The 27008-nt window shown below is 46.3% G+C and overlaps 2 protein-coding genes across 3 annotated transcripts in view; both read right to left on the reverse strand.

Annotated features, from left to right (window-relative positions):
* Nucleotides 1–16731, reverse strand: part of celsr3 (cadherin, EGF LAG seven-pass G-type receptor 3) — a 38294-nt gene extending 21563 nt beyond the window's left edge. The window contains 10 exon segments of the mRNA XM_049017830.1: nt 1549–1706; nt 1889–1977; nt 2098–2213; nt 2472–2694; nt 6636–6924; nt 7107–7444; nt 11360–11878; nt 11881–14089; nt 14091–15022; nt 16073–16731. Coding sequence (XP_048873787.1) covers nt 1549–1706; nt 1889–1977; nt 2098–2213; nt 2472–2694; nt 6636–6924; nt 7107–7444; nt 11360–11878; nt 11881–14089; nt 14091–15022; nt 16073–16436 — 5237 coding nt within the window. The 5' untranslated portion in view covers nt 16437–16731.
* A 3524-nt stretch (nt 16732–20255) lies between these two features.
* Nucleotides 20256–26728, reverse strand: dalrd3 (DALR anticodon binding domain containing 3). Of its 2 annotated transcripts, none has more exons than XM_049017850.1 (13): nt 26326–26726; nt 25582–25886; nt 25146–25447; nt 24749–24801; nt 23826–23927; nt 23091–23155; nt 22186–22244; nt 22014–22096; nt 21734–21860; nt 21554–21612; nt 21292–21408; nt 21123–21191; nt 20256–20774 (listed from the first exon to the last, which is right to left on the reverse strand). In XM_049017850.1, exons 1-13 carry the CDS (start codon nt 26548–26550, stop codon nt 20655–20657), a joined length of 1686 nt encoding a protein of 561 aa, XP_048873807.1. In that variant the 5' UTR covers nt 26551–26726; the 3' UTR covers nt 20256–20654. The 2 variants fall into 2 exon arrangements, 1 of the variants encoding a protein (XP_048873807.1); XR_007398603.1 differs by having other exon boundaries at nt 20708–20774; nt 21292–21347; nt 26326–26728.
* Nucleotides 26729–27008: the final 280 nt, after the last annotated feature.

The raw sequence follows: 27008 nt of genomic DNA on the forward strand, positions 1-27008 counted from the left end.
GAACAACCCAGGATGGGGGGCCAGCCCATCGCAGGGCACACTCACACACCATTCACTCTTACACATGCACACCTACGGGCAATTTAGCAAGTCCAATTAGCCTCAGCATGTTTTTTGGGCTGTGGGGGGAAACCGGAGTAAGAATGCAGATGTTTTCCACAAAAAAAAAATAACTGGGTGACAAAAAAAATTCTGTGTTCTGAAGATGTGGGATCAAAGACCAGTGTGAATGAGAAAACTCCACTGAAAGGCAACAACTGGGGGATCCCTTATTGGGAAGTTGGTGGCAAGACTGTATGGAGCACACGGAGGTGGACAAAGCGGCTGTTGGGTCCCTTTGGGGGGACCGGAGAGTGAGAAGATTAAACGCAGGGCGGCGTTTCGAAAGCGGGGCGTACCGAAGGAGAGCTCCGTGGATAAAGGGGCAGGGTGCTTTCACACACTATCTACACGAGCCAGCTGAGACCAGTGGGACCAGTAAGCCCTAATACCCACAATCCCCCACTCACTCACCGCACCGCCCACTCTTCACAGTCACCAAGCTCGCCACCCCCAAATTAAGCCCATCGCAAAACTACAAGGGAAGGGTAAAAAAAATTAAAATAAAAGAATTGAGTGGTGCTCTAAAGTATCCCTTACGGGGCGAGTCGTGAGGGAAACACATCAATGAACAGCATTGCAGAGGGTTTCAAAGGTTTCCTGGAAATGCACCATGCCCCGGCCTGCTTTGAGAGCTCTGCCATTAGCTATACGGACGGCCCAGCTGTGCGGGGTCACTGGCTGAATGACAAAAGCCATCGCTCTCCAAAAGCGCAAACAGTACTTTGATGGAATCAGCCTAGATGGGACATCCATGGAGCGAGCGAGCTTATTTGCATTTAATTGTTTATCGGATGCTCATACACTGCATCAGAACAAACCGACAGAGGTCACAAAAATGCTGAAAAGTATAATCATTATATGAACCCCGGCTCCATGTAGTTAATTGAAGGATATCACAACTGTGTAACACTATAACAACAATCAATGGATAAAGAATGAATGTGGCCTTGATGATTGTTTGTGTGTGTGTGTGTGTGTGTGGCCTTCATGACGAAATGTGCAGTGTGGGCGTGGCATCTAAGGCAGAATGTCCACAGTGAGGGTTTGAGCTCCATAGCAGATGCTGCGTTCCATTTACCATGGGAGCCGTGTTCCAGTACAACAGGTCGGAAAACCACTTGTGACCGGTTTCAAACAGCCGCAGTTCTTGCTTTGTCAGATAACTTGTCGGATTTAAGATACCACTGTTTAAATGGCCTTTTTCTTTGTTCACTTACATCTAGCCCACATTTAGCTACCTTAAAGCCAAACAAAATACAAGACTTTTGGCATTTTTAGTTTTTTGATTGCATTCACAGATCTTTGTGGGGACCTGAAAAATGGTCCCCACAATGTCACAATGAAGTCTTTAATCACATTGTCTGGGACATTTGGTCCCCACAATGTAATATAAACATAACCCCCCCCCCACACACACACACACGCACACCCTGTGGAGGCACTTACTTTTTGGAGCTGGTCTGCCTGCCCTGTGCAGCACAGCTGTAGTTTCCCAGCTGCTGGCTGAACCTGAGGGCCACTGCTGTGTCACAGTCGTCCACGCTCAACACAGCCACCTTCTCATTCGAGGGGCCCAGGCTCTCTCCGCTCACGCTCTGCTTGGGCTTAGGGTTAGCGCATCACACATAAACATGCACATAAGCACTACTATGTATCCATAAACTATACTCTGTATGCATACACACAATATGCTGACAGGCACACACACCACTACCAGCCGCCAGCAAATGCAATTTAGTTGGCAACACAGAGGTCACATGGGAGGTCGCTAACATCACACACTCACCTTGTTGGAATAGTGGATGTGAACGGTGTGCCAGTTGCCATCGCTCACACCTCCTGGCACATAAGGGCTCACCTGGGTGGACGATTCACCTGAACAAAGGTCACACAGGGGTCAGAAGATTGGCTTCCACTTAATACTCTAACCTAATTCGGACAGGTCCCCGAGACGTAATTACAGCCAAACAGATGCCTGCTCCTACCTACACCTACCTGTGGAGTATTTTAGATGCACCTGCCCATCCAGGATCTCCAACGCCAAGAAGTCATGCTTCTCGTTAAACCGGCCATTATACAGGAGCAGGGCACGTCTCTCTAGTGTGGCAAACCTGTCACAGAAAGCAAACTCCTGTCTGCTCTTAGGATGTAAGGTTCCAGTGAGGTTATGCAATATATAGCCATGCCTGGGAGGGGTTAACACAAACTGTCATTCACTACCTCCTTTAACATGCTCAAAACTTGGTGCTTGTTGTTGGGTTAACTTGGGTGGTGACTGACAGTGCTCAGTTGATCCCGCCCTTCCCTGCAATAAAAGCCTTGCACCCCCCCATGGCATAATTCTGGGCAGATAACGGGAGTGTACTCACGAAAGGGAGATGGAGAGATGGAACCTCTGCCGGAGCCCATGGAACATGATGAAGGATTTGGGGGGGAAAGAGCGGGCGGTGACCGCACAATAGGGGCGCTCATAACCCCCCGCGGGGCACTCGCAGCGGAAGCCACCCCCAGACAACTCCCGGCACGTGCCCCCGTTACGACAGACCCCCGGCACACAGCGGCCCTGACGCCTATTCCACTCGCAGCGCTCGCCTGTGGGGGGTATTTCAGGTGGGGTAAGATTACTGGTACACACATTAGATAACATTACTACCACATACAGCACACACAGGAGAGTAACATTATGCTTACACACAAAGAAAATTACACAATTACATCTTCTATATGTATTAGGACATCCATGTCATTTATTTATACATATTCCCATTTATACATATCTGTGAGGGTTTCCCATTGATTCCCATTCAGACATACACACTATTTCTGAGGACATCCCATTAACTCCCATTCAGACAAACACATGTATCTGTGAGGACATCCTATTGATTCCCATTCAGACAAATACGTGTATCTGTGAGGACATCCCATTGATTCCCATTCAGACATACACACTATTTCTGGGGACATCCCATTGATTCCCATTCAGACAAATACGTGTATCTGTGAGGACATCCCATTGATTCCCATTCAGACATACACACTATTTCTGGGGATATCCCATTGACTCCCATTAATACATACGCACATAACTATAGAAACGATCCATTGACTCCTATTTATACAGACATAAAGACAGAGTACAAACACACACCACTGTGCTATCACAAAGCTATGTAATCACTCTCGGAACAGCAGTACACAGCTCACTGCAACTGGTCTTCACACTAACATAGTTTTCCAGGTTGGACCGCTACTCCGAGATCAGTGCAGCTGGCTGGCCAGTGCAAACCCAGTGAAGTATAATACCCGCTTGGCACTGGAAAGCATAGCGGCCGCCGGTGCCAAAACACACAGGGAGGAGGGCCTTTCTCTGGGGACTCAGCCAGAAAAAGTGTGTGTGTGGGGGGGGGAAATAAATAATAAAAGGAAATGCTGGGACAAAGACGACATGTGGAGTGTGAAGCATAGCGAGCACTACCCCGGGGGGGTCATCTCTGCTTCGACACACACGGACTGTTTTTTAATGAGTTTGACCCCCGTCGCGTTTGAGAGCCTCAAACGTCAGGGGGACCCCCCCGGCCAGTGAGGATAGCTCTAAAAACGGGCCTCGGGACAGAAGAGGAGACGTATGACTCAAGTGGAGCAGATAATTGCACATAATGGCTCGCGCATGCAAGTATGCGCTTAATTACGACGGGTCGCGCAAAAACGCAACTCGTCTGCAGGACGTGGCGGCCGCTGCCCATGTTAACAACTCTTTCAATTGTCCCAAACACATTTAACGCAGCTCTACAACACCACTAATTAACAAGAGGGCCACCATCTCTTTGGTGGAAACGTCCCATTTTTGACAGAAGACGCAGTTACATATTTCACCTCTGACTAATACTAATTCTGAAATTTCACAGACAAAGAAGCTGCATAAATGCCTGCTATTAATGCATGTTATACGCTGGCTCTAATATGGGGCTACTACTCCTCACTGGACCAATATGGAACTCGACGGTGAAAATCAGACTCATTACTGAGTGTCCAGGCCGCATCAGTGAACCTCTACAGAAGGCTTCAGGGACCATCAGAGCGTACAGGTGGTCTAAGGAACGAGGTTGGGGCGTGATCCTTTAATGCTAACTGATGCTGCTGGCAGCGACCGCAGGGGATAAAAGATTAAGGGAACAGACTCATAGCCTGAAGGCTTCTGCTTTGAGTGTCAGAGGAGGACCCTGCTACAGTACTTCATTAAGGAAAAAGAAGTATATGTACAGTATATTATGCAATATGGAGTGGGGAAAAATGTAAAAATCAGAGTAGACTGCAGGGTGGATTGTGTTCTTTCTGTTCCTCCATCCACACAGTCCTATCCTCCCTCAGTGCACTGGGGGGTGGGGGGGGGGGGTATCTGCCTCTTTCATTCATTCACACCCCTCCCTGCAAGCAATGTTTTATTCATCAAAGCCTGAGCTCCCCCCGGCGGCTGCCACTGCCAGACCCCAGCCCCTGTGTATGACGTCCCTCTGAGCTGCTTTCGTCTCCCCCCCCCCCCCCCCCCAGCCTTCCCTTCTGTCCCTCCAACTCTCTCCTCTCTCTCTTTGTAGCTGTCTCCGATGCCCCCCAGTGCATCCAACTCAGTTCTGCTCTGGCGCGGATCATAAAAAAGCACCTGGGTTTTCAACAAATGCTTAAAGATGCAACTTTCACGATGAATCGGTAGAGAACAAAAAGAATATGTATATAAAAGGTTAATTAAAAAGGTTCCTTTCGGGGTGTGCCGAATCCGAGGTGAAGCGCTCATGAGATCAGGGATAATGCTGTAGAGCCCCTAATGATCTTGCAGAGTATGAAGACATTTTCTTTTAAGACCTTCACATCCTTTACAGTGGTTGTGCAAACCTGAAACAAGGGACCCAATCAAACCTCTGAATGACCTCAGCAAATCATAGTAAATCACAAAGTAAACTGCGCTGAGAGGCGCTGGCTACTATAAACTGTCGGGTATCATCTCTCACAGGTCTCACAGAATCATTGATCTAAAAGATTATATATTTTATATACATATAAACAGCTCCATCCATCTCATAACCACTTATCCAGTACAGGGTCACTGTCATCCTGGAGGTTAGCCCATGGGGTACAAGAAGACAGTTCATTGTAGGGTGCATATTCTCTTTTGCTCGCTCTCTCTCTTTCTCTCTCTCTCTCTCTCACACACACACACACACACACACACACACACACACACACACACACACACACACACACACACACACACACACACACACACACACACACACACACACACGTTTGCAATTATATCTTTGTGGGGACTCTCCATTCATTTCTATGAGGAAAACTCTAATCCCAACCTGACGACCTTAACCCTGACTCGATCCTAACCTCAGCCATAAGTTATATAATAAATTTATAATGGGTTTTTAATTACATTGTGGGCGATATTTGGTCTCCACAATGTAATATAAACATAATCCACACACACACACACACACACACAACACATATATATGACCATATGTTTTTGGACTACAAAGGGAAGCCGGTGTACAATTAGTAAAATCCACACATGAGGAGAACATGGAAATTATACACAAACAGCCCAGGGCAGCAAAAAAAACCCTGCAGGGTGAGACCTACGACATTTTATAGATAAATTTAAGTAGAGCAGTTTCCATAATGACTTTTGTTTCCCTAAGTAATTCTGAGTAATTCTGTCCATCGGTTTATCTACTGTGACGTATAGCAAAGCCATTTTCCATCAAATTAGGGACCAAATAACATTCTGAAAACTGCTTATAGAATCTAAATGAACAGGCTTCAGAAACTACAGAAGGTGACGGGGCCAATTTCAAGAGGTGAATATAGTTCGAACAATAACACTCAGAATGCAATAAGAATATAATAACCCGCCAGATTTTACGTTATTGTTTCAGCCATGCAATAAAAGCTATGAAGTTACAGAGGCTGATCAGTGAAAAACTAAAGTAGTTCATACATCTGGACTGTGTTATCTCCCGAAACTGAAACAACGCTAGATTAATTCAGGATCAATGCAATTTTACATTAGTTTAAAACCACAGCGTGCTGAGAAATGGTTCACATATTACTGTGTGAGGAAGAATCCATCCCATTACTTCTGACTCATAGGATGAAAGGGTTGCCATACAACTAAGAAGAACTAAAATCTCCCTAATCACAAGCATAGATGACTGAGAGGAGGCATGATCTGATTTTCCCCAAATAGAAAGAGACAAAGAAAAGGTCTAGCCAAGGAATACAATATTGCCAGTACGGATTCAAGCGTACAAGGCTACTAGTCGAAATAAGTTAGCAATATTGAAGAACAGATTTTGGGGGTGGATTGACTCTGCTGATAGTCCTGGCATTGGATTCACGAAGCGACTAGATATTAATAGTCAAACCTGGGCTGAAAGAACACTTAAATCTTGAATATTATATAAGTTTTATTATGTTGCCAAAATGAGACATAGAAGGACAGGCAGGCAGGCATAGGGACTGACCTGTGAAGTCTTCATGGCAAATGCAGGTGTACCCGCCCTCTCGTCGGGCGCACACGCCCCCATTAAGGCAGGGATTAGAGTAGCACAAGTTGATTTCGGTCTCGCAGTAGTCACCGGTGAAGCCGGGCGGACAGCGGCAGCGCAGGCCGGCGATGGGGTGGATGGGCCGGAAGAGGACAGAGGGCGAGGATAGGAAGGGGGCGGAGCTATTGAAGCGCAGCACCGACACGCATTTCATGTAGTTCTGGCAGGGCTCACGCAAGCACACGTTGTCGTCGAACGGGAGGACCTGTCGGCGTGGCAACCAGCCAGAGAGTTAGCTACAGGCACGCACATCCCCATCTACGTCTTGTTGACTGAATGCAAAGCCGAATGCATCGGGATATTAATTATCACCTGCTTCTGTGTTTAGCTGCTTCGGCTCAGGAATCTTTAATGACATTAAAATGGAAACCAGCAGGAAGTCCTCACCTCCATCTGGGCCAGCGACGTGAGTCGCGGTCGACTGAGATACAGCTGCTCCTCCAGGGCCTCCGATGGGAAGAAGCTGCCCCCGGGAAGGGCCGCCGAGAAGCTGATGTTGAGGACGCCCTCCGCCCCGCTGTCGGGCTGAACGTTGAAGACGTAGACATCCTCGGGGGGCACAGACAAAACGGCGGACACACCTTCCAGGAACTGGCCCAGCAGCGGGGACAGGAAGCGGTACTGGGACATGTTCTGTAGGCGCACGGTCACACTACTGCTCAGCATGTCTTCGGTGATGATTAGCACCCGCAGAACACATTGCGCTGACACACTGTGGATTCCATCTGTGGAGGAAGGAGGAATCATTGGGTTAGCTCTGCCTACCATAACCACACAGGGCACAGTCCTCTTTCACACACACACACACACACACACGTATTCATCCTATGTGTGTACAGACCATCCATTCATTTCTAAGGGCAAAACCCTAATCCCAACATGACAATCTTAACCCCTACCCAGCCATAACCTTAACCACAAGTAACCAAACAAAATACAATACTTGACATTTTTTATTGCAATCACGGATTTTTTAACAATTGAGCTTGACCTAAAAAACGGTCCCCAAAACATCAAAATAACAGGTTTTTAGTGCATTTTGGGAACATATAATATAAACATACCCCCCCCCAAAACACACACAAACAAACATATAGGGGTTAAGTCAACCCTGAGCCGTCTCATGTCCAAATAAACCCAAGAAAAAAAAAACTGATTTCTCTAAAGGTATGACACAGATGAGAGATCAGCTCCCCATGCGACAGAGGAGATGGAAACAGCAGCACATGGTCCCCCGAAGGTCAGGGCTCCTCAGCTTCCTCATGCCTCACCTACCTTCACAGCACATCAAACAGCAGCCCCAGCACGCCGGACCCCCCGCAGAATGAAAAAAAAAAAACTGTCTGTTCATACCAACAGCACGGCCTATTACTGTGCCTGAACATACCCAACAGACGGCAGACGGCACGGTGGCTAAGCACGGACTTTTAAACTTCATTCAAGTCTGTGGAGAATCTGATACCTTACTGGAATGTCTTCACTGTAAAAGAGAGTCGAACTGTAACCTTTATACTCTAAAAGAAAGTCCAAAAAAAAAAATAAAAAAATTGCCACAATGTCACCCTGGCAGAAAGGTTAAACTTTACAGTGTAAGTCGTGCATTTAAATTAAAATACAGAAAATTTTGCAGTGTCAGTAAGAACTGGTAAAAGAGTATATTGATGTATAAAATGCAATGTATAAAATTATATTATGCGTTATCCTAGCCAATAATTAACGTAGGATTTTCCCTTAGCTAATATCAGTGGAAGCCAACAAGGGCAGTCTTTTGACCTCAGCCAGTTCATTTGGAGGCAGGGGAGGCGTTAAATACCCCATATTTGGAGGGGAAAAAAAGCCAATTCAAAGCATGGCACAGCGTTAGGCTAGCGGGGGACATGATGGTTCATATTGCCAGATAATACGCAAGACTGGCTGTTTAACAGAGCAGGAATAGGAACAAATGCCGGTCACCCGGCACACTAGTACGCTTAAAAATTCATTCATTGTTGGCTTATTTATTATGTTAATGCTGGAAATAGAATTAACCTTAATTTGCTAACTATAATGGCGATGACGTGTAGACGTATAGAAACTTATTCGGAGACATCATATTACATTTATTTTCTTAGTTACCGCTTATGCTAGGGTCGTCTCTTCTTTTAAAGCCATGCCGTCTGAGGAGCTGAAGCCGGTAGCTCGTGCTAGATGTGGGCAATTCTTTCTCAGTACTAAAATACCGATAATTGGTGTAACCAACTTACACTGGAGAAATCTGGCGCCATCAGCCCACTTTAAGCGCCCATTTCGCCGATGTTTTGCGGGTAACCCTGACCTTAGCATCCGTCAAGACAGGCGAAGCGGATACGCGGAGCGAAGCCGCCGGATAAACCCAGTGTGAAGCCATTATCGCTCTCGCGCAGTAACCGCGGCTCCTGCCACGCGATCACCTATCCGCACTGTAAATTCATTGAAGAGCGTGTTCGTTCCATTGCAGACTCCACATTCATGCATTACTAATGTGCAGCTCATAGAGAAAATATATATACGTCAGTCGCCTCGATGTGTCTGGTATTATTTTACAGTAAGTAGTAAAGCAGAATGAACACTGATTTATGTTACCAACTGGATGATTAAAATGCAACTTTTGCTCACTTCTGTTCCTATGTAGTTACTGTATGTTAGCAGAATTGGAGCATCAGGTAGTACTGTGATTAAGAATATAGACTCATAACCTGCCAGTTACAATACCGGGAGGAGAACCGTTCTTGGACCCTTGAGAGCTTGCTGTACTTAACCTAAATATCCCCTCTGACATATCCCAAATAGCTTTATAAATAGGCAAAGATAGTAAACAATGGTCTAAAGAGGTACTTAAGCAAATGTGTGCAACTACATTATGTCAGAGTAAAACTACTGCTATACGCAGACAGACATACCCCTGACTTCAGATGCAAAGATGTAATAGCTTTAAAAGCTATTTCTCAAAATGACAAGAACAACGCAGCACGGCAAGACTGGCGTTTCAATGCAAGTGAGCTAGCACGAAAACTTAAATAATATCCATTAGACTAGCCTATAACCCCCCTTCATTTGATTTGAAATGGAGATGGGAAGTGCTGGATTGCACAGATAACGATGTTAGAAGGATGGGAAGTAGATGGACCGAATGGTGCTGTGAGAAAAGAAGAGCAGAGTGTGGGGGATGGGTCAGTGTGCCAGCTGGTTTGTTTACAGGATTATTGAGAAGCTGACTCTCTCGTGACCCCAGACCACACGCGCGCAGATACTGACACCCACGCAAGAGGGGGTTACAAAATGACGGATAGAAAAACGCAATCTGTTTTAAAAAAAAAAAGTATTCCATTTGGTCCTTATTGGAACATAAATGCACAATTTCCCCCTGATTCCACAACAATATTTGGCTAATTTTCCGTCTAGCGTTCCTGTTCACCAAAGACAGCATGGAAAAAAAATCGTAGGTATTAAGATGAAACACCAAAGCGTGATTAATGCTTCAAAGCCAACGATGAAACTGCCCTGTTACCAACCACAACCATTTTATAACTGGAAAGACGACAAAGGAAGACAACTCTGCTAGTTTTTGTATTAATTACTGTGATTTTACTTCAGCTGCCAGCTGACTGATGGGTACACTGTTATTTGTGTTCTTGCAAGTGCATAACTTGCATATCTGGAGCTACTGCTAAGCAACAGAGTTTAATACGAAATCCGTTTAATCAACTGGTTTTAAAACGTGATCTTCCCTGCAGGCTGATTATTTCACACCAAATTTTCCTAGTATCTATTTATCTACCTAGAATTTTATTTCGATATGGAAAATATTTATAAATGCTAATTCTTTGCATTGAAGACCATAAGGTGCATAACAATTTATTCAGTTGTTTACAAGTGAAATTGCACATTTATTAAATTATTAAAGTATTTGAATTAGGAACAGACACCATTTGAAAGAGTTATACGCAGATGCCTTTTAAGTACCTTTCAGCAGTCTGCCCTCATCCCTTGAGGGTCTTATAAACAGGAAAGAGAGAAAGGAGTGAGTGAGGGAGTGAGTCTGATTAACAGACGTACAAGGCATCATCTTCATGGATTTTGCAGCCCGATCTCTCAGCAGAATGAAATTCATGCCAAGTGGAATTTGACACTGCAGAGGAACTGAGACACACCTGCACTAGTAATGCTCCACTTAACCCACGCAACACACGCACACACACAGACACACATACACACAGAAGAAGGCTTTGAACATTCACTTAAACCCATGTGGTCTCTCTCTCAGAGAAGCTTATTGAGACAGACAGTCAAAAAACAGTCAGGGATGAGCACAGACACACTGAAAACGAGATCTGAAATTGATAGTAACATTTTAATCTTCTACCTCTGCTCCTGGAGGAGACAGAGAGAGAGAGCAAGAGACAGAGACTGGGAAGAGAAAATTGAGAGGAAAGCAAAAAAAACAAACACGAAATGTAGGAAGAGAGATGGGAGAAGGTGAAGTGAGTGAGTTCCAAAGTGCTCACGTATAAAGCAGATTCACCAGCTGTCCTAAGACAGAGAAGGACATAGAGCTTAATTCCTCCCACCCTGCGTGCCAGGAAGGGGGGCGATCCACCCAATCTGGTGCCCAACCATCTTACCTGTGACGGAAATCAGCATGGTGGCCACCAGAGGTCGGTTGTTGTCCAACTTGCGGCTGAGGCGGATCTCCCCACTGCTGTGGTTCAGCAGCAGTAGGTGCAGCTCGTTGCCACGATCGATGGAATAATAGAGGCGATCGGAGACATCAGGGTCATGAGCGGGGACCCTCCCGATGACCCCGCTTGGAAAGCTGTTGGACCGGTTCGACACAAAGTTGTTGAAGATGATCTGGAAGTTTTGCAGCTGGGGCCCATTGTCATTCTGATCCACAAGGCGGATTCGAACCGTGGCTCGGCTGACTAGTGGGGCAGAAGTGGCCTGCACCACTATCACATACTCAGAACGCACCTCGTAGTCCAGGTCAATGAGAGAGGTCAGCTCTCCAGAGAAAATGTCCATCTGAAATATCTCTGGGATATTTCCTTCCACTATCTGGTACATTATCTGAGCATTGGGCCCCTCATCAGGGTCATTGGCGGTAATCTGGGCGACGACAGACCCAACGGCACTGTTTTCTTTACTAGGACCTCAAAATCGTCTGCCGGGAAAACTGGAGCATTGTCATTGACGTCAAGCACGGTGACTTGGATGTGCACGGGCGTGCGCTGGGGAGGGATCCCACGGTCTACTGCATAGGCGGTCAACTCGTAAAAGGGGAGACTCTCACGGTCCAGACGTCGAACAGTGCGAACGATGCCTGACGTGGGCTCAATGGTAAAGTCTCCATCGCCATCTTCACCGTTCTGGAAGGTGTACTGCACACGGCCATTTGTATGGGCATCGCGATCGTTTGCAGAGATCTGGAGCACACTGGTGAAGGGTGGGGCATCCTCAGTCACAGTGCCTTGGTAGCGTGGGCTGAGGAACTGAGGCGCATTGTCATTGACGTCATTAACGTTGACCTCCACATAGGTGGTGTCAGACTTCTGCGGGATGCCGTTGTCGCGTGCAGTGATGGCCAGCGTGTAGGTCATCTGGTCCTCGTAGTCCAGTTCAGTGAGCAACGTGATGGCACCGCTCGACGGGTCAATCCGGAATTGTGGAATGTTGTCTTCCAAGAAGTACGTAATGCGAGCATTCTCCCCTATATCCTCATCGGTCGCACTGATGACCACAACTGTGCTGCCAGAAGGCCGGTCTTCGTTGATACTCACGGAGTAGTGGGCACTCTGAAACACAGGCCGGTGAGTGTTGGCATCGGTGATGTTTATGTGCACCTGACATGTGTCATACAGCGTGCGGTCAGAGGCAGTGACAGTCAGCACGTAACGCCGCTCCTGTTTGTAGTCCAGGGGCAGTGCCAATGAGAGGAGCCCGGCCCCACCCACGGTGCTAATGGCGAAGCGGTTACGCGTGTTCCCTCCAGTGATCTGGTAGGTGACGGCACTGTTAACGTCACGATCAACAGCGGTCACACTGACCACACTGGTGCCCACCGCCGCGTCCTCATTCAGCCGCGAATAGTACTCCTTCTGAAGGAACTCCGGCCGATTGTCATTGACGTCCATCACGGTGACAGTGACGCTGGCAGATGCGGAGAGAGATGGAACGCCATAGTCCCGGGCTTCTACCCCAAAGAAGTAATGTTCCACGGCTTCGCGGTCAAGTGCCAAGCTGACCGTCACCCAGCCCGTGGCCGAGTTGATCACAAAAGGGGTGTCGGAGCTCGTGCCTGTGAGGCGGTATTCAAGCCGGGCGTTGTCACCTGAGTCTGTGTCGATGGCCTGGATGTGTAGGATGGAGTGCCCTACAGGGGCACTCTCCAGGACAGAAGCTTGGAATGGCGTGGACACGAATATGGGAGGATTGTCATTGACGTCGGTCACCTGCACGCTTACGATGCCCGTGTTGTTGGAGAGCGGGGGGCGCCCGTTATCTTGTGCGCGCACTCGGAGTGTATATTCCCGTTCTGTCTCAAAGTCTAATGGCGCCACCACTTGGATCTCCCCGGTGACACTGTCGATGGAAAACTGCCCGCGACTGTTTCCGCTGATGATGTTGTAGTGTACAGCGGCATTGTTGTCCTTGTCCCGGTCTGTGGCGCTGATACGGAGGATCTCGGAGTGTGACCTCACGTCCTCACGGACCGCCACCACATACCGCTTCTCGCTGAATTGCGGCACGTTATCGTTCTCATCCAGGACAGTGATGAAGACCCTCACATTGGAGGACCTGGGACCGGGATCCCTCCCTTGATCGCTGGCCTCCACCTGCAAGGTGTAGCTCTCGGTGGTTTCCCGGTCAACAGGACCCCGTGTGGTGATGAGCCCAGACCGGGGGTCAATATCGAAAGCAGTACGCACAGCCGAAGCATTCCCCACAAAGCGATAACGGATGTTTGCGTTTGAGGGGGCGTCCAGATCAGTAGCACGCAGCTGCAGAATGGGGTATCCCTCTTCTACGTTCTCCCGGATTGTCTCCCGGTACTCGCTCTGCTCGAACACGGGCGAGTGGTCATTGCGGTCCGAAACCGTTATGGCAACCATGGTGGTCCCAGAAAGCCGCGGCGAGCCATGGTCCACAGCAGTGACTCGGAAGTAATGCTGGTCCATGACCTCACGGTCAAGCACCTTGGTGGTGGTGAGCATGCCGGTGGTTGGATCCATGCGGAACAAGTCCATGGATCTGCTGTTCATGAGCGGAGCCATGCTGTAGCTGAGCCTTCCTGCCTCCCCTGGATCAGGGTCCTGTGCTACCATCGTTATCACTGAGGTACCCGGGGGCTGGTTTTTCGGCCACCTGGACCTGATAATTATACTGCTGGAAGTGGGGGTGTCGGTTGGCTGCACGGCGATATCGGCTGGATGCATTGGGGAAGTCTTTCTGGGTGTCCTGTCCGTTTATAAATCCTCCCACCCCTTCCTCGTCTCCTTTAATAACCTTTTCCCCACCTCCTGCTCTCTCCTCACCCACCCCCCACATCCTCTTTCTGTCCCAGTCTCTGCCTTTCACTATCTGGGTTCTGCTATCCTGACCTTTGTCCTCTGCTTTCTCAGCTGTCATATCTATCCATTTTGCTGCCTTTGTTCTGCTCCTAGTCTCCAACCCCATCCACTCTGTTCTCTCGACATCACTTACCCTCCCTCCCTCATCCGGCTGTCTGTGTCCCTCCCCCCTCCCCAGCTCCCTGCCTTGTCTCCCAAACCCCTTGGCTTGCCCCCCCAGCTGCTTCCTATGTTGACTGACACCTCTTCTCTGTAATTCCTCCGAGTTAGCAGTTTTTAATTGCAGGCGGGTGGATCCCGTACTGGTGGTTAAGCTGTTGCAAGTGGAGCTGTCAGCGCCCGCGGCATGGAACTCCTTCACAGGGGCATCCCCCTGCTGTGAAGGCCCACAAGGCCGTTCCTGAAGGCTGGCCTGTGTCCTGCCTGCACCAAATTCTTTATTTTGCCTACGGTGGCTCTGCCCAGCACTGTTATTGTTGTTATTGTTGTTATTGGTGTTGAAGGTGATGCCACTGCCATTCATTTTAATATCATTAGCCTTACTTGTAATCCTCCAGGGCTTCTCTGAAAAGGACACGGGGATTGCGAGAGCTGTCCGCTGCACCACTGATGTTGAAAAGTTTGGCTTGATATCTCTTGGCTTTGTAATGCCAGCTTCTGCAGAAGCAGATGTAGATCTCATGGCTGGATAGTCAGAGAGCTTGATCATGTTGAGCTCTATAAGACAAAACAGAAAAATACAATGATAATAATAACAATAATAGGAACAGTAAAATAACTGTTAGTGGTATAACTGACGATCAGAAGGGAGAGTTATGGCTGGTGTAGTCTAAAAGATGTTAGTAGGTTGACTGGAAATCGGTCATACGGCTTTGATGGGAGCAGACGATTCGGCTATGCGAGAACAGAGTATGATTTAACAAGATTAGAGTTCGCTTCGTTAGTATCACTGGAAGGATAACAGCGCTACTAGAGGCGGGAGAAATTTGATTTTTCTTTATCTTTACCGATATAACGGGGCGACTCGCGGAAGCGCTGCTCTTCCATCCACCAGCACTGGTCAGTCTATAGAAAACCACTTATGGTTATTAAAACCCACACGGTCGGTTTTAAATTATGTATAAAATACACACATCTCAAAGGACATATAATCATCCACGGTTTTTGATATCTTGATGTCGTTTGCTGTCGTCTTTTCTTTTTAGTTACAAAATGAATAATGGCAAGAAAGGTGGACGCGACTTGGCCCAGAAGCGCAACAGCGCGTCTCGAAATGAAGCAGTTGCCGGTGCCGTTTTCTGTTTTTACTGGGACGGGGCACTGGTTCCTTCCTCGCGGCACATGCCATGCCTACCGAAAAAAACCCCAGTCTTTGAATACAATCACGCCGGTTGCCAACAGCAGCGATCGTCACCGACCACCACCTCGCATGCACCCTAAAACGTGATGGAAAAATGCCTTCTCGGTGCCAGCAGAGGCGGGTCTTCCACCTCATCTACGTCTCAATCTGTTGAGTCTGGTCGACAGTGGGGCCTGACACTTAAGGCCCGTGCAATGATCGCTAGCTGCACACTATCACCCTTCCCTGTTCCCCGGTACCAAAAAAGAAACGATCACCATACCAGCTTTGACTAGGCAGATGTGCGACTGTAAAGGCAAATGGAGAAGAAGTACGTGCTGGTCTTTCATTCAAACGGCTTTTGCCACACTGTATCAATGATAAGGTAGTAAGCTATAACAACGCCCCTTCCCCGCGGGAGCACGTACCTGGCTGGAGACGTCTGAGCGCATCCCTCGGCGCTTGTCCTCCCGTTGCTCTTTGTGCACTGTTGCTCTCCATACGCCTGTTCCCATGAGATCCTCGGCGCCTAACACAGGCCCATCGCGGGCATCCTCTGGAATCACACGCCGACTGTAAGATCCACCTCGGATGGACCTCCGGATCACACCCAAGCAGCATCGCAAGCCACCCGTAACTCTGCCTTTTGTCGTGTACAGGAACGGGGTGCGAGCCATAGGTCTGGCAGCAAGAGCCCGCTCTCCCCCCCTGGCTTTCGGCGCACAAAAGGCTGAGGAGCAAGAGAAGCAGGAGTCTCGAGAGCAGGTTAGATTCCAAAAGCAGTGCAGCCATTAGTCTGGTAAGATCCTTCCTTTCCCCCCCCTTTCTCCCTCTCGCTTCCCGTCTGATCGCGTGTTTCTCTCCCCCCCTCTTTTCCGGCTAGGTCGCCAGCTCTACGGCCTCAAACCCACACCTTCCCCCGGGCTCCCCCGTCTGTCCGCGGACCCGCTGCGGTCGCATTTACACGCTGCGTTCGGCTGGAGTCTGGATGTGAGCATCAGGGGCGCAGCATCTCAGCTCCTCATTCAGCTCCAACATGGCTCTCAGCAGACCCCGGTGGTACTATCCATCCTCTCTCTACACTCCCCTCGCCACCCCTCCCCCCCGCTCCCCCATCCTCCGTTCAGATAAATGGGAAACGGAATGGTTTATCCCAATACGGATGACTTACACTTCCCTTTTCTTTCACGCCACATCCTCTTTTAGCAGGTGACTTTTGACCATTTTTTGGGATCAAATTTAGCGTCTGGGGTTATTCTTGCTGTATGGCACAACCTATAACAACTTAATATTTAATCACTGACAGAAGATGAATTGAGCCTGCATTAAGCTTTTTAAATTTGTGAATGTGAATTTATCTCAATATTTTCCTTATATTGTACTATTTCGAAATTGATATTATGTTTTCATTTAGTAGGTCTAATTGGGATTTATTTGAGGAATTTAACCGGTACTCTCACGGTGATAAAAACCGACACTTTGATATAATCTTCCAATAATTTGACCACTTATTGTTACGTTATTTCAATATGTTTCTGTAGCTATGTAGCCCAAAACATGGAGTATATCTGGGGAAAACATAAAAACTCTCGACACCATATCAGAGTTAACTTGCCAACGGTACAATGCTCAACTCGGATGATGTGTATGCTGTATATAATTAGAATATCATATATTTAATATATGTTTATTTTTGTATTCGGGGTACAGTATTCTGGGACTGAAAAACAATGGAAAATTCATTTTTTAATTAACACTTCTCATGAGATTGGCGTTGGCAAGGTGTCGATTCATCCTATTTATCTACATGTATTTAAAACGTAACGCCTCTAAATGAAATTACATTGAACATGATCTGTTTTATATTCCGCTCTGATTAAACAGCAGGTGCGTGGATTAGGGTGGTGGGAACCGCCCCTCCCCACTCCTCCCTTCTCTTCCCCTCCCTAAATCTGTGACCACTCGCTCCACACATCTTTAGATCGATATCCGTCCGGACCTCGCCAGATCTGGTCCCCGCCTTAGGCCCCGAAGACACACCTATTTGGCTACCCAGGTTACCATGGGAACGGAGGCAGCGGGTGTGTGCGGTGCAGGGTTGGGGGGATTGACGCTTTGCCTGGCAGCCACAGTCGCACCGTAATTACAGCCTCCCAACCTCCCCCACCCGTCCCCTCGTTTTGACCGCCTCGCTCCCACCCACTGCGCTCCTCCACCCTCCCTCCTCCCCAAAGGCTGGGCGGCAGGTGGTAGCGGCGAAACGGTGCTGCGATGCATATTCACAAGTGGCAGCCGAAGGTTCCAATTGACGGCAGATCGCCTGTATTAATTTGCCATCGGCCGTCCCGTCATTCACAAAGCGCCGTTCACACAACCCCACCCACCCATTTTTACGGTGCAACTGATGGGGCTCATGGAGGCGGTGGCAGCTGCGCGGTGACTTACGTGGCGGGTCCAGCAGCCTGATGGCGTATTTAAATTAACCAAGCCAAGGAAACTCAAAGCAACCTTAACCGCAACCCATCGCAAAATGATGCGATAATAATAATAGAGTAATTGAGTATTTCCCGTTTCTACTTGATCATACTCTATTGTATATTCTATTATGGATGTAATGTAGTTATGTATGGTTGTGTCAGCTTGTGTTTGGCTCCATCTTTCTTTCCTACACTGCTCGAGATAAGCTTCTGTTGGGAATGATGCCATTAATAATTGGGGAGATTTGATTAAAATCCGGTTCATTTACTAGCTCTTCAGTTGTTCAGACAAAGACAATTTGATCATTTAATTACATTTCTGTTAGAGTCAGTTGATGGAGCGGTAGGCCAGCGTCATGTACGTGGCGTGCGTAAATACACACACACATACACGCACATATGTAATGAACGGGAGATTCAGTGTATATAAATGTATAGTGAGACATGTATCCAGGTTTTATAGAGATTTTCTCTTAGAGATGAAGATTACTTATGAATTCGTACAGTATGTCTCATGCAGTGGTGTTTACCTGGGGCAGCTCTGTGTCTGTGACCCAAATCACATGAACAGGGAAAGGTTTAAATAAGTGATAATTTTGCTTGAATGAGACAATTGACGCCTGTGCAACACACTACTCAATAATAGACCAATAGAGGCATACGAGTAACAATAAAATGTGTTCCTTTCATCATGAAAAATAAGACAGTAAAACAATAACCTGTGAGTGAGTAGTAATAACAGTTAGGATTGTGTTGTCAGTTGTTGAATGTGGAGAATTTCCTGTAGGTAATGTATGAGGACAGTACTAGGTCAATGACTGTCAGGGGATCCCAAACAGCCTGTGACAAGGTCAGATGGACTCATTTCTCAAAAAAAAAATAAAAAAATCCTGAATCACACTTCACTCACACTGGAGAATCCTGTCTGTACATTTACTTAAAAAAAAAATGCAAATTTTAATTTAGACTTCCATCATCCATCATTTTCTCTTACAATTTGTGCAGTGGATATTTTATTTTTGTCTGTGTTTGACTATATCTGGTACCATATTGCACCCAAACACTGAAAGAAAGAGAGAATAATAGAGGTGGATGCAGGGGTGGGGGGTGCAGTTAGCAACAGCTGTTACATCAAGAAATGAGCTTTGATAGAATCAGCATTGAGCGGGTTTCCCTTGTCGCACAGCATAAGCATTTGGGCGTGTTTTATTCCAAGGCCATTTCCATCCCTCCCTGCTCTCTGTACCTCTGTTCATCCTCTGTTCTGCATGGCTCACTCTTAGATCTCCCTTTACTCTCTTCTTTCTCCTCCACTCCCTCTATTGTCTGTCCGACACAGGCCTTGGGAAATGATTGACAGGCCGGTCCTGGTCCAGGGAACACTTTGATAGGAAGACGTGAGTGAGTAGGTGGGCACTGGGGGCTGCCTGGCAGTTGAATTGCGCTGCCACCTTGTGGAGATGCAAAAGACTTACACAGCCTGCACTTAAGTAATTCTGGGTTTTTAATCATATTAACCATAATGGCCTCTAAATCTTAATGCTTGAATCGGCAATAAAAAGTCATAAATTTCCTCTCTCAGACACAGTTCCTTTTCACATATCCGAAATACATCTCTTGAAAAAAACCCAGACATATTCATTTTAATGATTAGCTTGCATACTGGTCTTCAGCACAGACTACAAAGACTATAAGAAAATCCTAGGCATAATGAAGGTTAAAACGCAGGTAATACTGTAACCAAATCAAAGCAGAAACAAGTTGCACCCAACACTTTTATATCTAGAGAGAACAAGGAAGTAAGGTGGTTGTGTGTGGATTTGGGAAAATTGATTGCACCAGAACCATTTGACTGCCACTTAAGTTTTGGCCCATGTAGTGAGGATTAATTGCTGTTTTCTTGTGTATATATTGCATACAAAAACTAATCTTGAAATTAATAAGTTTTTAGCCACATTTTCAATTAATGCAACGGGACATACAGATAAAATGAAAAGATTACATTAGAGAATTCAGCCTTTTTAAAACTGTAATGAAAAACAATTAAACAAAATCTTGGCCTATATCATTCCTATATCTAAACCCAGAATTACTTTTAAGAGCTTGGTTCCTCTAAGCAGTAAATCCAGACAGGTTTCACATAAACATCTTCATTTATTAAAAGGAATCTCACAATATTTATGCTCATGATGAAATCCGGTTCCCCACCTGAGAACCTGCATCCACCAGGGAATATTCCAGAATTTGGCACAAAGAATGTAAAGTGACATTAGATGCAGCCACACCTAAGGAGTAATAAATATGGCACAGGGTCAGTGTCTGGATCACAGAATTCTCTGCTACCTAAAATCTTTATGGGTCCTGTTTGTAAAATAGTACTTCAATCATTTTGTGCATAAAGGGGCAGCCAAATATAGGGTTGTAGCACCCTACTAGAAACAGGGGGGGCACCTGTGTGTACAGTATCCTATGTGTAAACGCATCACTGTAGCTGGCTTAAGGGTCCTCAGCCTGGGTCGTGCCGTTAAATGGACTATAGTTGTGGAATCGGAGGTAAATGTAGGGTGTCCAGGGCACAGTGGTAAAGTTCTCTCAGTGCCCCAAGCAGCTGCAGCCGGCAAAACATCTGATTATACAAATGAGGCATTGGCTCCTGGAGGGAGGGAGGGACAGGGAGAGAGAGAGAGAGAGAGAGAGAGAGAGAGAGAGAGAGAGAGAGAGAGGTCAACAAAAACGGAAAGGTGACTGCATGCAAAAGAAAATGATTAATTCTGCTACCATTGCATTTGACATTTATTGCTGCTGCATCCGTGAGAAAATAAAAGCATTAACACTATAAAGTACAGGGCGTGCTATCAATCAATAATTAAACATACAAAATGTGACAGAACTGAAAAATGACAAGAAAACTAAATTCTAGTGACATGTGTAAAATGCCCCCCCCCCCCCTTTAAACCAAATAAAAATTATAAATTAGGACTGAAGATAGGTAGTTTCTCACCCCAAGAACATGAACTCTGTTGTAGTAGGAGCTGAAGTCCTTAGTAAGAGACACCAGAAACCTGCAGATCTGCAAAGGTGTGCATTACATGTACATCAGCCAAACCAGTTAGCATTACATACACTGTTGTATGACCATTACATCACCACTAAATAGCCAAAAACCTCACCTGCTCTGTCTTCATGCCAACTCTGGCCCCGCCCCCACCTTCTTCCAGGGACTGTCCTAATTGGTCCAGTAGATCAGAAAAAGGAATTAGGTAATTGAACAGCAAAAGCCATTCCCCCTAAAGGAAAATAAACAGAAAATGTTAGGTTGGTTTCATCTCTAATGCAGCCGCTACGTATATCATGTAATTAATGATAACATAGAAGAATAACGTTAATTGCTACGACAGGCATCGCTACACATGTTATGGAAAGACACTGTACCTCTTCTTTAAGGGAAGAGAAATCCAGCTGAGATACATTTGGAATTTCTGGGTAAAGTCCTGCGAGAGACGGATCACAGGAGACGGTTGTGCTTAAATTTGTGACATCTCTTATACGAGTCTGTAGCATATAAAATAACTGTAGGTGAAGGCATATTGTACAGAGCGCGCTGCCTCCCACCCTGCTCCACCGCATGCTCGTAGCTGCTGAAGAGCGTGTGCAGACGGGCACAGTTGTACATGACAAAGACTCCGCCCCTGGGGCCTTTGGTGGACACGCCCCCTTCCCTCTGCACATCCAGGGTCACCTATAAAAAGCCAGAGCAAAAGCATGACGTCACTCTAAAAATTCCAATATCTTCACCCATAGACCACTGCAGGAAAGCATGTGCAGAACGGAGGTGAGAGGCAAGGTGCGTTTGGGACGTCTCTCGTCTCCACATCGTGATCGCTGCGCTCACCGGACTCGAATGGACCGTCGACAGCAGCTCAAACCTCACGGTGGCTGAAGTCATGACCTGGATGATGTCATCCCACGCCTGTCCTGGACACGACAGAATACAGAACTGAGCGAAAGGCCGGTGTGGAAACCCCCCCCCCCCTAAATCCCACAAGCAAAAACTCCATATCTACCATCCACTTTCTCTCTGTATTTAATCTCTGAAGCCTCTTTCATCTGTGCTCTACGTAACCTGTTTAAAAAGAAAATTACAAATACAAAGATGAGCACAACTACAAAAGACAACTATTCCATTCATTCATTATCTACACTCATATATAAATTCTATACTTGTCCTACGCAGGATCAAGGGGGTCCAGAGTTTATCCTGAGGCAACCAATTTACCTCAGCAAGTTTTTGGACTGGGGGGGGGGGGGGGGGGGGGGACGACACCCCACAACGACACGGGAAGAACATGCAACCTCCACACACATAGTGGGGACTCGAACCCTGGTCCGAGTGGCGTGAGGCAACAGCGCTAACCGCTGCACCACCAAGCAACCCTTGATAACTGAAATCCATTATGCAAAACTACTTTTTCCCTCCTGCAATTATAATTATTATGCAGATAACAATATAACATTAGCGCCCGCTACTGAAAGCCTATCTGCATAGTAACTAATTAAATGTATGTCTTATCAACTCCTACCTAGAAGTAAACATTATCTCAGTACAGTATAGCAGAGGATGTAGTTAACATTGAGGAATTGCTTTCTGTTTGCTAGTGTGTTACACATGTGTAAAGTTACAGAAACAAGGACACTTCATTACTCTGGGTGCCTAAGAAGACAGTATGAGTGAGGCAACCTTCTTGGTGTTCAGTTCTGCTGAGCTGTGCGGCATTCTGTAGACATGTGCTTGAATCTTAAGATGCACCGTGACACTGCTAGCACTGACACACACACACACACACACACACACACACACACACACACACATACACACACACACAATGTTACATGCTGACAATAAGGCACAGAGACTAAAACACGGTGAAACATTTTCCCCTGACAATCACTGATGTTCAGTGTTACTCACTGGATGTACTTCACGGCGTTAATCTGTGAACCGGGTGTCTTGACTGGTCCACATACCATGTGTTTCTACAGGAAACAGACCATGACAGGACTTCAGAAAACGAGTCTCTGTGAGCCATGCGGCACTCTAAAGCTTAATGACATTCACTAGCAATTCTGCATTGAAACTGTTCGGTCAGCTGGAATATTGTGATTAGTTATTGTCATGACTATATATATGGGTCATGCTGCTATATTAAAACTACCTGAAAGTGCCACATCAAAAGCCCCAATATCGCAGAATTTACAGCTCAAGCCCCATCAAGCATACTAACAGATTGTTCCAGGGGGTAAAGCAGATCCTGAGAACATACAAAAAATTCTGACAGGATTCTGACAGATGTATTTCCACAACAAACATGGCACCTAGCTCAGGAAAGTGACTGCATTTAACCCACAAACCTAATACATGCGGCAAAGACTGCAAGCAATTTGAAGACCGCTGATTTACTTTTGCGGAAAATCCCTTCTACCACAACCTCAAAAATGTAAACAGCTTAATTCCTCCACGGGCTCTATGAACATTTACCAATTTAAGAAGATGGTAAAATTCCTCTCTCTTTTTATAAACAACTTACTACAGCAACCCTGCCCTGGTACCACACACTGCATTTACACATCCTTTACATTTGTCCATACAGTGTTGCGTGGTTGCACAGCATCCCAGTTTTTTCTCCACACTCCATGCTATGCACACCTGAGTGGCCCTGGCACCCCCCACTCTCCACAGGACATCCACCTGCTGCTGGCGAAACTCATCCTGGGACGATGTGACATGGAGCACCATGGGGGCTGCACCCTGGACCATAAGTAAACAAAATTACCAGCAGGAGAAGAGAACTACAACACTTCTTCAATGCCGTCAAAAAAATGGATATTACGTTCAAGAACAGCATAATTAAAAAAATAAAGAGATCAGTAGCATCGTATTTTTCAGAAGAAATGATCAATCTAGCATCCTGTCCATATCACCGCCTCGTGCTGCCTGGGATTGGCTCCAACTCCTCCTCCCCCCCCCCCCCCCCCCCAACTCTTACAAGAATAAGCAGTTAGAAGATGGATGATGGATGGAGCGGGTGATGGATTTGCTGCAGGAGGAAAAAAATCCAATATTCATCTGAGGCAGAATGTATGTGATTCTCCAGCTGATGGAAAGTGAAGAGTGAGATGTTGGGCCAGGTGGACTGGGGGGGTGGGGGGTGGGCAGCTTTAGGTTCAAGTCAGACAGCAACATTTCAGTACGTAAACGGTGTTTTAGGCTTAAGAATGCGAATAGCATGGTCATTTCAGATCTATCTGATAAGACAGATAATTAGGGGGTTTTGCACCAAGTGTCACTGTTCAGGAGTTAAATATATATATATATATATATATATATATATATATATATATACACACACACATCAGGTTTCACATCCTGTAGTCATACAAGGAAGAAATAAACATCTCCGAATCTCAAATCATTAACGCTAAATGAAAAAGGATTACTGGCACTGTTCAATTTCAATATGAAATACTATAATTTTATATAAAAGTGCAATTTCCAGTGAAATTACCAGTGTTTCGTATCTATCTGCGAAAAATGCACTCATTCTTAACTGTGAGCTACAGAAGACTCACCTTGACGACAGCTGCTTCCAACTGTCCTAACTGGTACACACTCTCTTCCTGGACTGTGAGAGTAAGCGAGAAAGACAGAGTCATCACTGCGCAAGCATCCTATGCACCAGCACTGTTAAGATGTGTCATTAAATATTCAGTGACTTGGTGCAGAAACTGACACTGCAATAACACATCTGGCTGAATAAGCCAGTAAAAGTGAGCTGCTCCAAATAAAAATGCTGACAAATGGAATAAAATTAAACCAAGTTATATTTCGGTTTGTTTTGCTGTCTTTTCTGGCCATGGGCCAGTATTTGGAGCATCGTATCGCTGTCAGACGTACTCAAGTACTCTGCCTCACATGCATACAGTCTAGGAACACAAGTTCAAAGTAAAACGGTCCACCACTTCTCACCTGTGCAGACCCCAAGGTTTGGGTCATATCCCTGAAGACTCTTCTCCTGAACTGCTTTTTTCAAGTTTATCCTCACAGTCTTGGTCCCCTTTTCACTCCCCCCTCCCTCCATCTCCATTCCTCCACTCAGTTCCTCTTCAGAGTCTCTATATGGCGAATTCTTAAACACCTCCCACAGTTCCTCTTCTCTCTTGCCATTGGCTGAACAGACTGGCACCGTGGGCCATTCCACACCGACAGACTTAAGGACATGGACGATGTCAGTGCCCTCAGGTAGTGCAGGGCAGAAAGACACTGAAAATCTAGTAAAAAAAAAAAAAAAAAAAAAAAAAAAAAACAGGATTCAACACAGAATAGATTTAAATTCACAAATACACAGAATCACAAAGATATAAGGAACAAATATGTGCAGAAAACAAAACAAAACTCTTCTCACCCCTTCTTCGTCAACAGCGCCGCCTGGTGGTCGGCCAACAACACTGTCCGAAGCTGTCCCAGAGTGATAGTTTCGGAAGACGACAGGCAACGCTTGGGGTAGAGAGCCGGGCAGTTTAACACTACGTGGCCCTGCCCTTGGCCCGACGGCTTTAGATATGGATGCAAACCACCCAGAACCTCCTGAAACACCGACACCCGGTCCACTCGCAGCCGGAGTCCTTCCACGGTCATCTCACCCCCAGCTATTGGCAGCACGCCGTTGCCTCCCACTGACAGCACCCGTCCCAAAACAGTGGCCGGCACCTGGAACACGCACAAGCACACAAATACTCCCGTGGGAAAAACAACCGACGATGCAAACGCATGACATTTTCATTTTTACTCCACGAATAGAATACGCATCTCAGCGATTCAAGCTTAAGCATCATAAATTAAAGCGATCATGACGCATTCATAGAAATGTCCCACATAAGACATGAGGCGTTCATTTTTGAGGCAGGGATTCAACATGTTTTTATTATACTGTAGCGTCAACAGTAACAACGATGAAAATAATTTGTAATAAAATCAATTATCTAACCAATAATAATCCAGCACTTCAACATTATTAACATAACAGAAGAATAATGATGGATAATAAGTCAAAGTTATTTATGTCTAGTCCTCCCCGCTGCGAGCTAAAACGTACTGACCTGTGACGAAAAGCAAATTAAAACAGCAAAAAACGTTACGAGTTACCAACCTGTCCGTTTGCATACAGTGTGGTAAGGACCGATGACGGCGACAAGAAGTCCCGATTTCTGAGATTCTTGGCGCTACTTTCCTTGAACCACAGTTTATCGGGCTCGTTCGTCGTCCTGGACGAACCCACAGCCGCAGCCACATTCTCCGGATCGCCACGCAGAGCGGAGTTCAGGGCTCGAACCGTGTTACCAATGCGAAAGGGACGATTGTCTGCTCCTTCCATGTAATCCGCAGAGCAGGAATATTAAGTTAAACACCTACAATGTCGTGGCGGCTTCGAACATCAAGGATACCTCGTTACATAGAAATGTCGCGGTTTTTTTTTTGCTTGCATCTCAACATGGATCAGGTGACTGTGAATACCACCACATGCTACAATAGGAACTATACACTTTCTGTTGGTTTCCTTAACACCCAATTTCTTGTTACACACCATGTAACGCCAGTGGCGCTACTTATTCGTCACCACACAGGCGCCATGTTGGGTGTGGCATTAACACTAACAGCCACGCCCCCCCAGTATATCTTTTCGTTAGATGGACGAAGTCTCGTTGAACTCAGCTGTACTACCATTTGCACACCTTAGAAATCTCCTTGTTAGAAGAACGGCGAGAAAGGCTTATATGGAAGAATATGCAATTTAATGGATATTGTGCCAAGTACAACACCCAACAAATAATC

The sequence above is a fragment of the Brienomyrus brachyistius genome, chromosome 6 (assembly GCF_023856365.1).
Source record: "Brienomyrus brachyistius isolate T26 chromosome 6, BBRACH_0.4, whole genome shotgun sequence".
NCBI classification, from domain to species: domain Eukaryota; kingdom Metazoa; phylum Chordata; class Actinopteri; order Osteoglossiformes; family Mormyridae; genus Brienomyrus; species Brienomyrus brachyistius.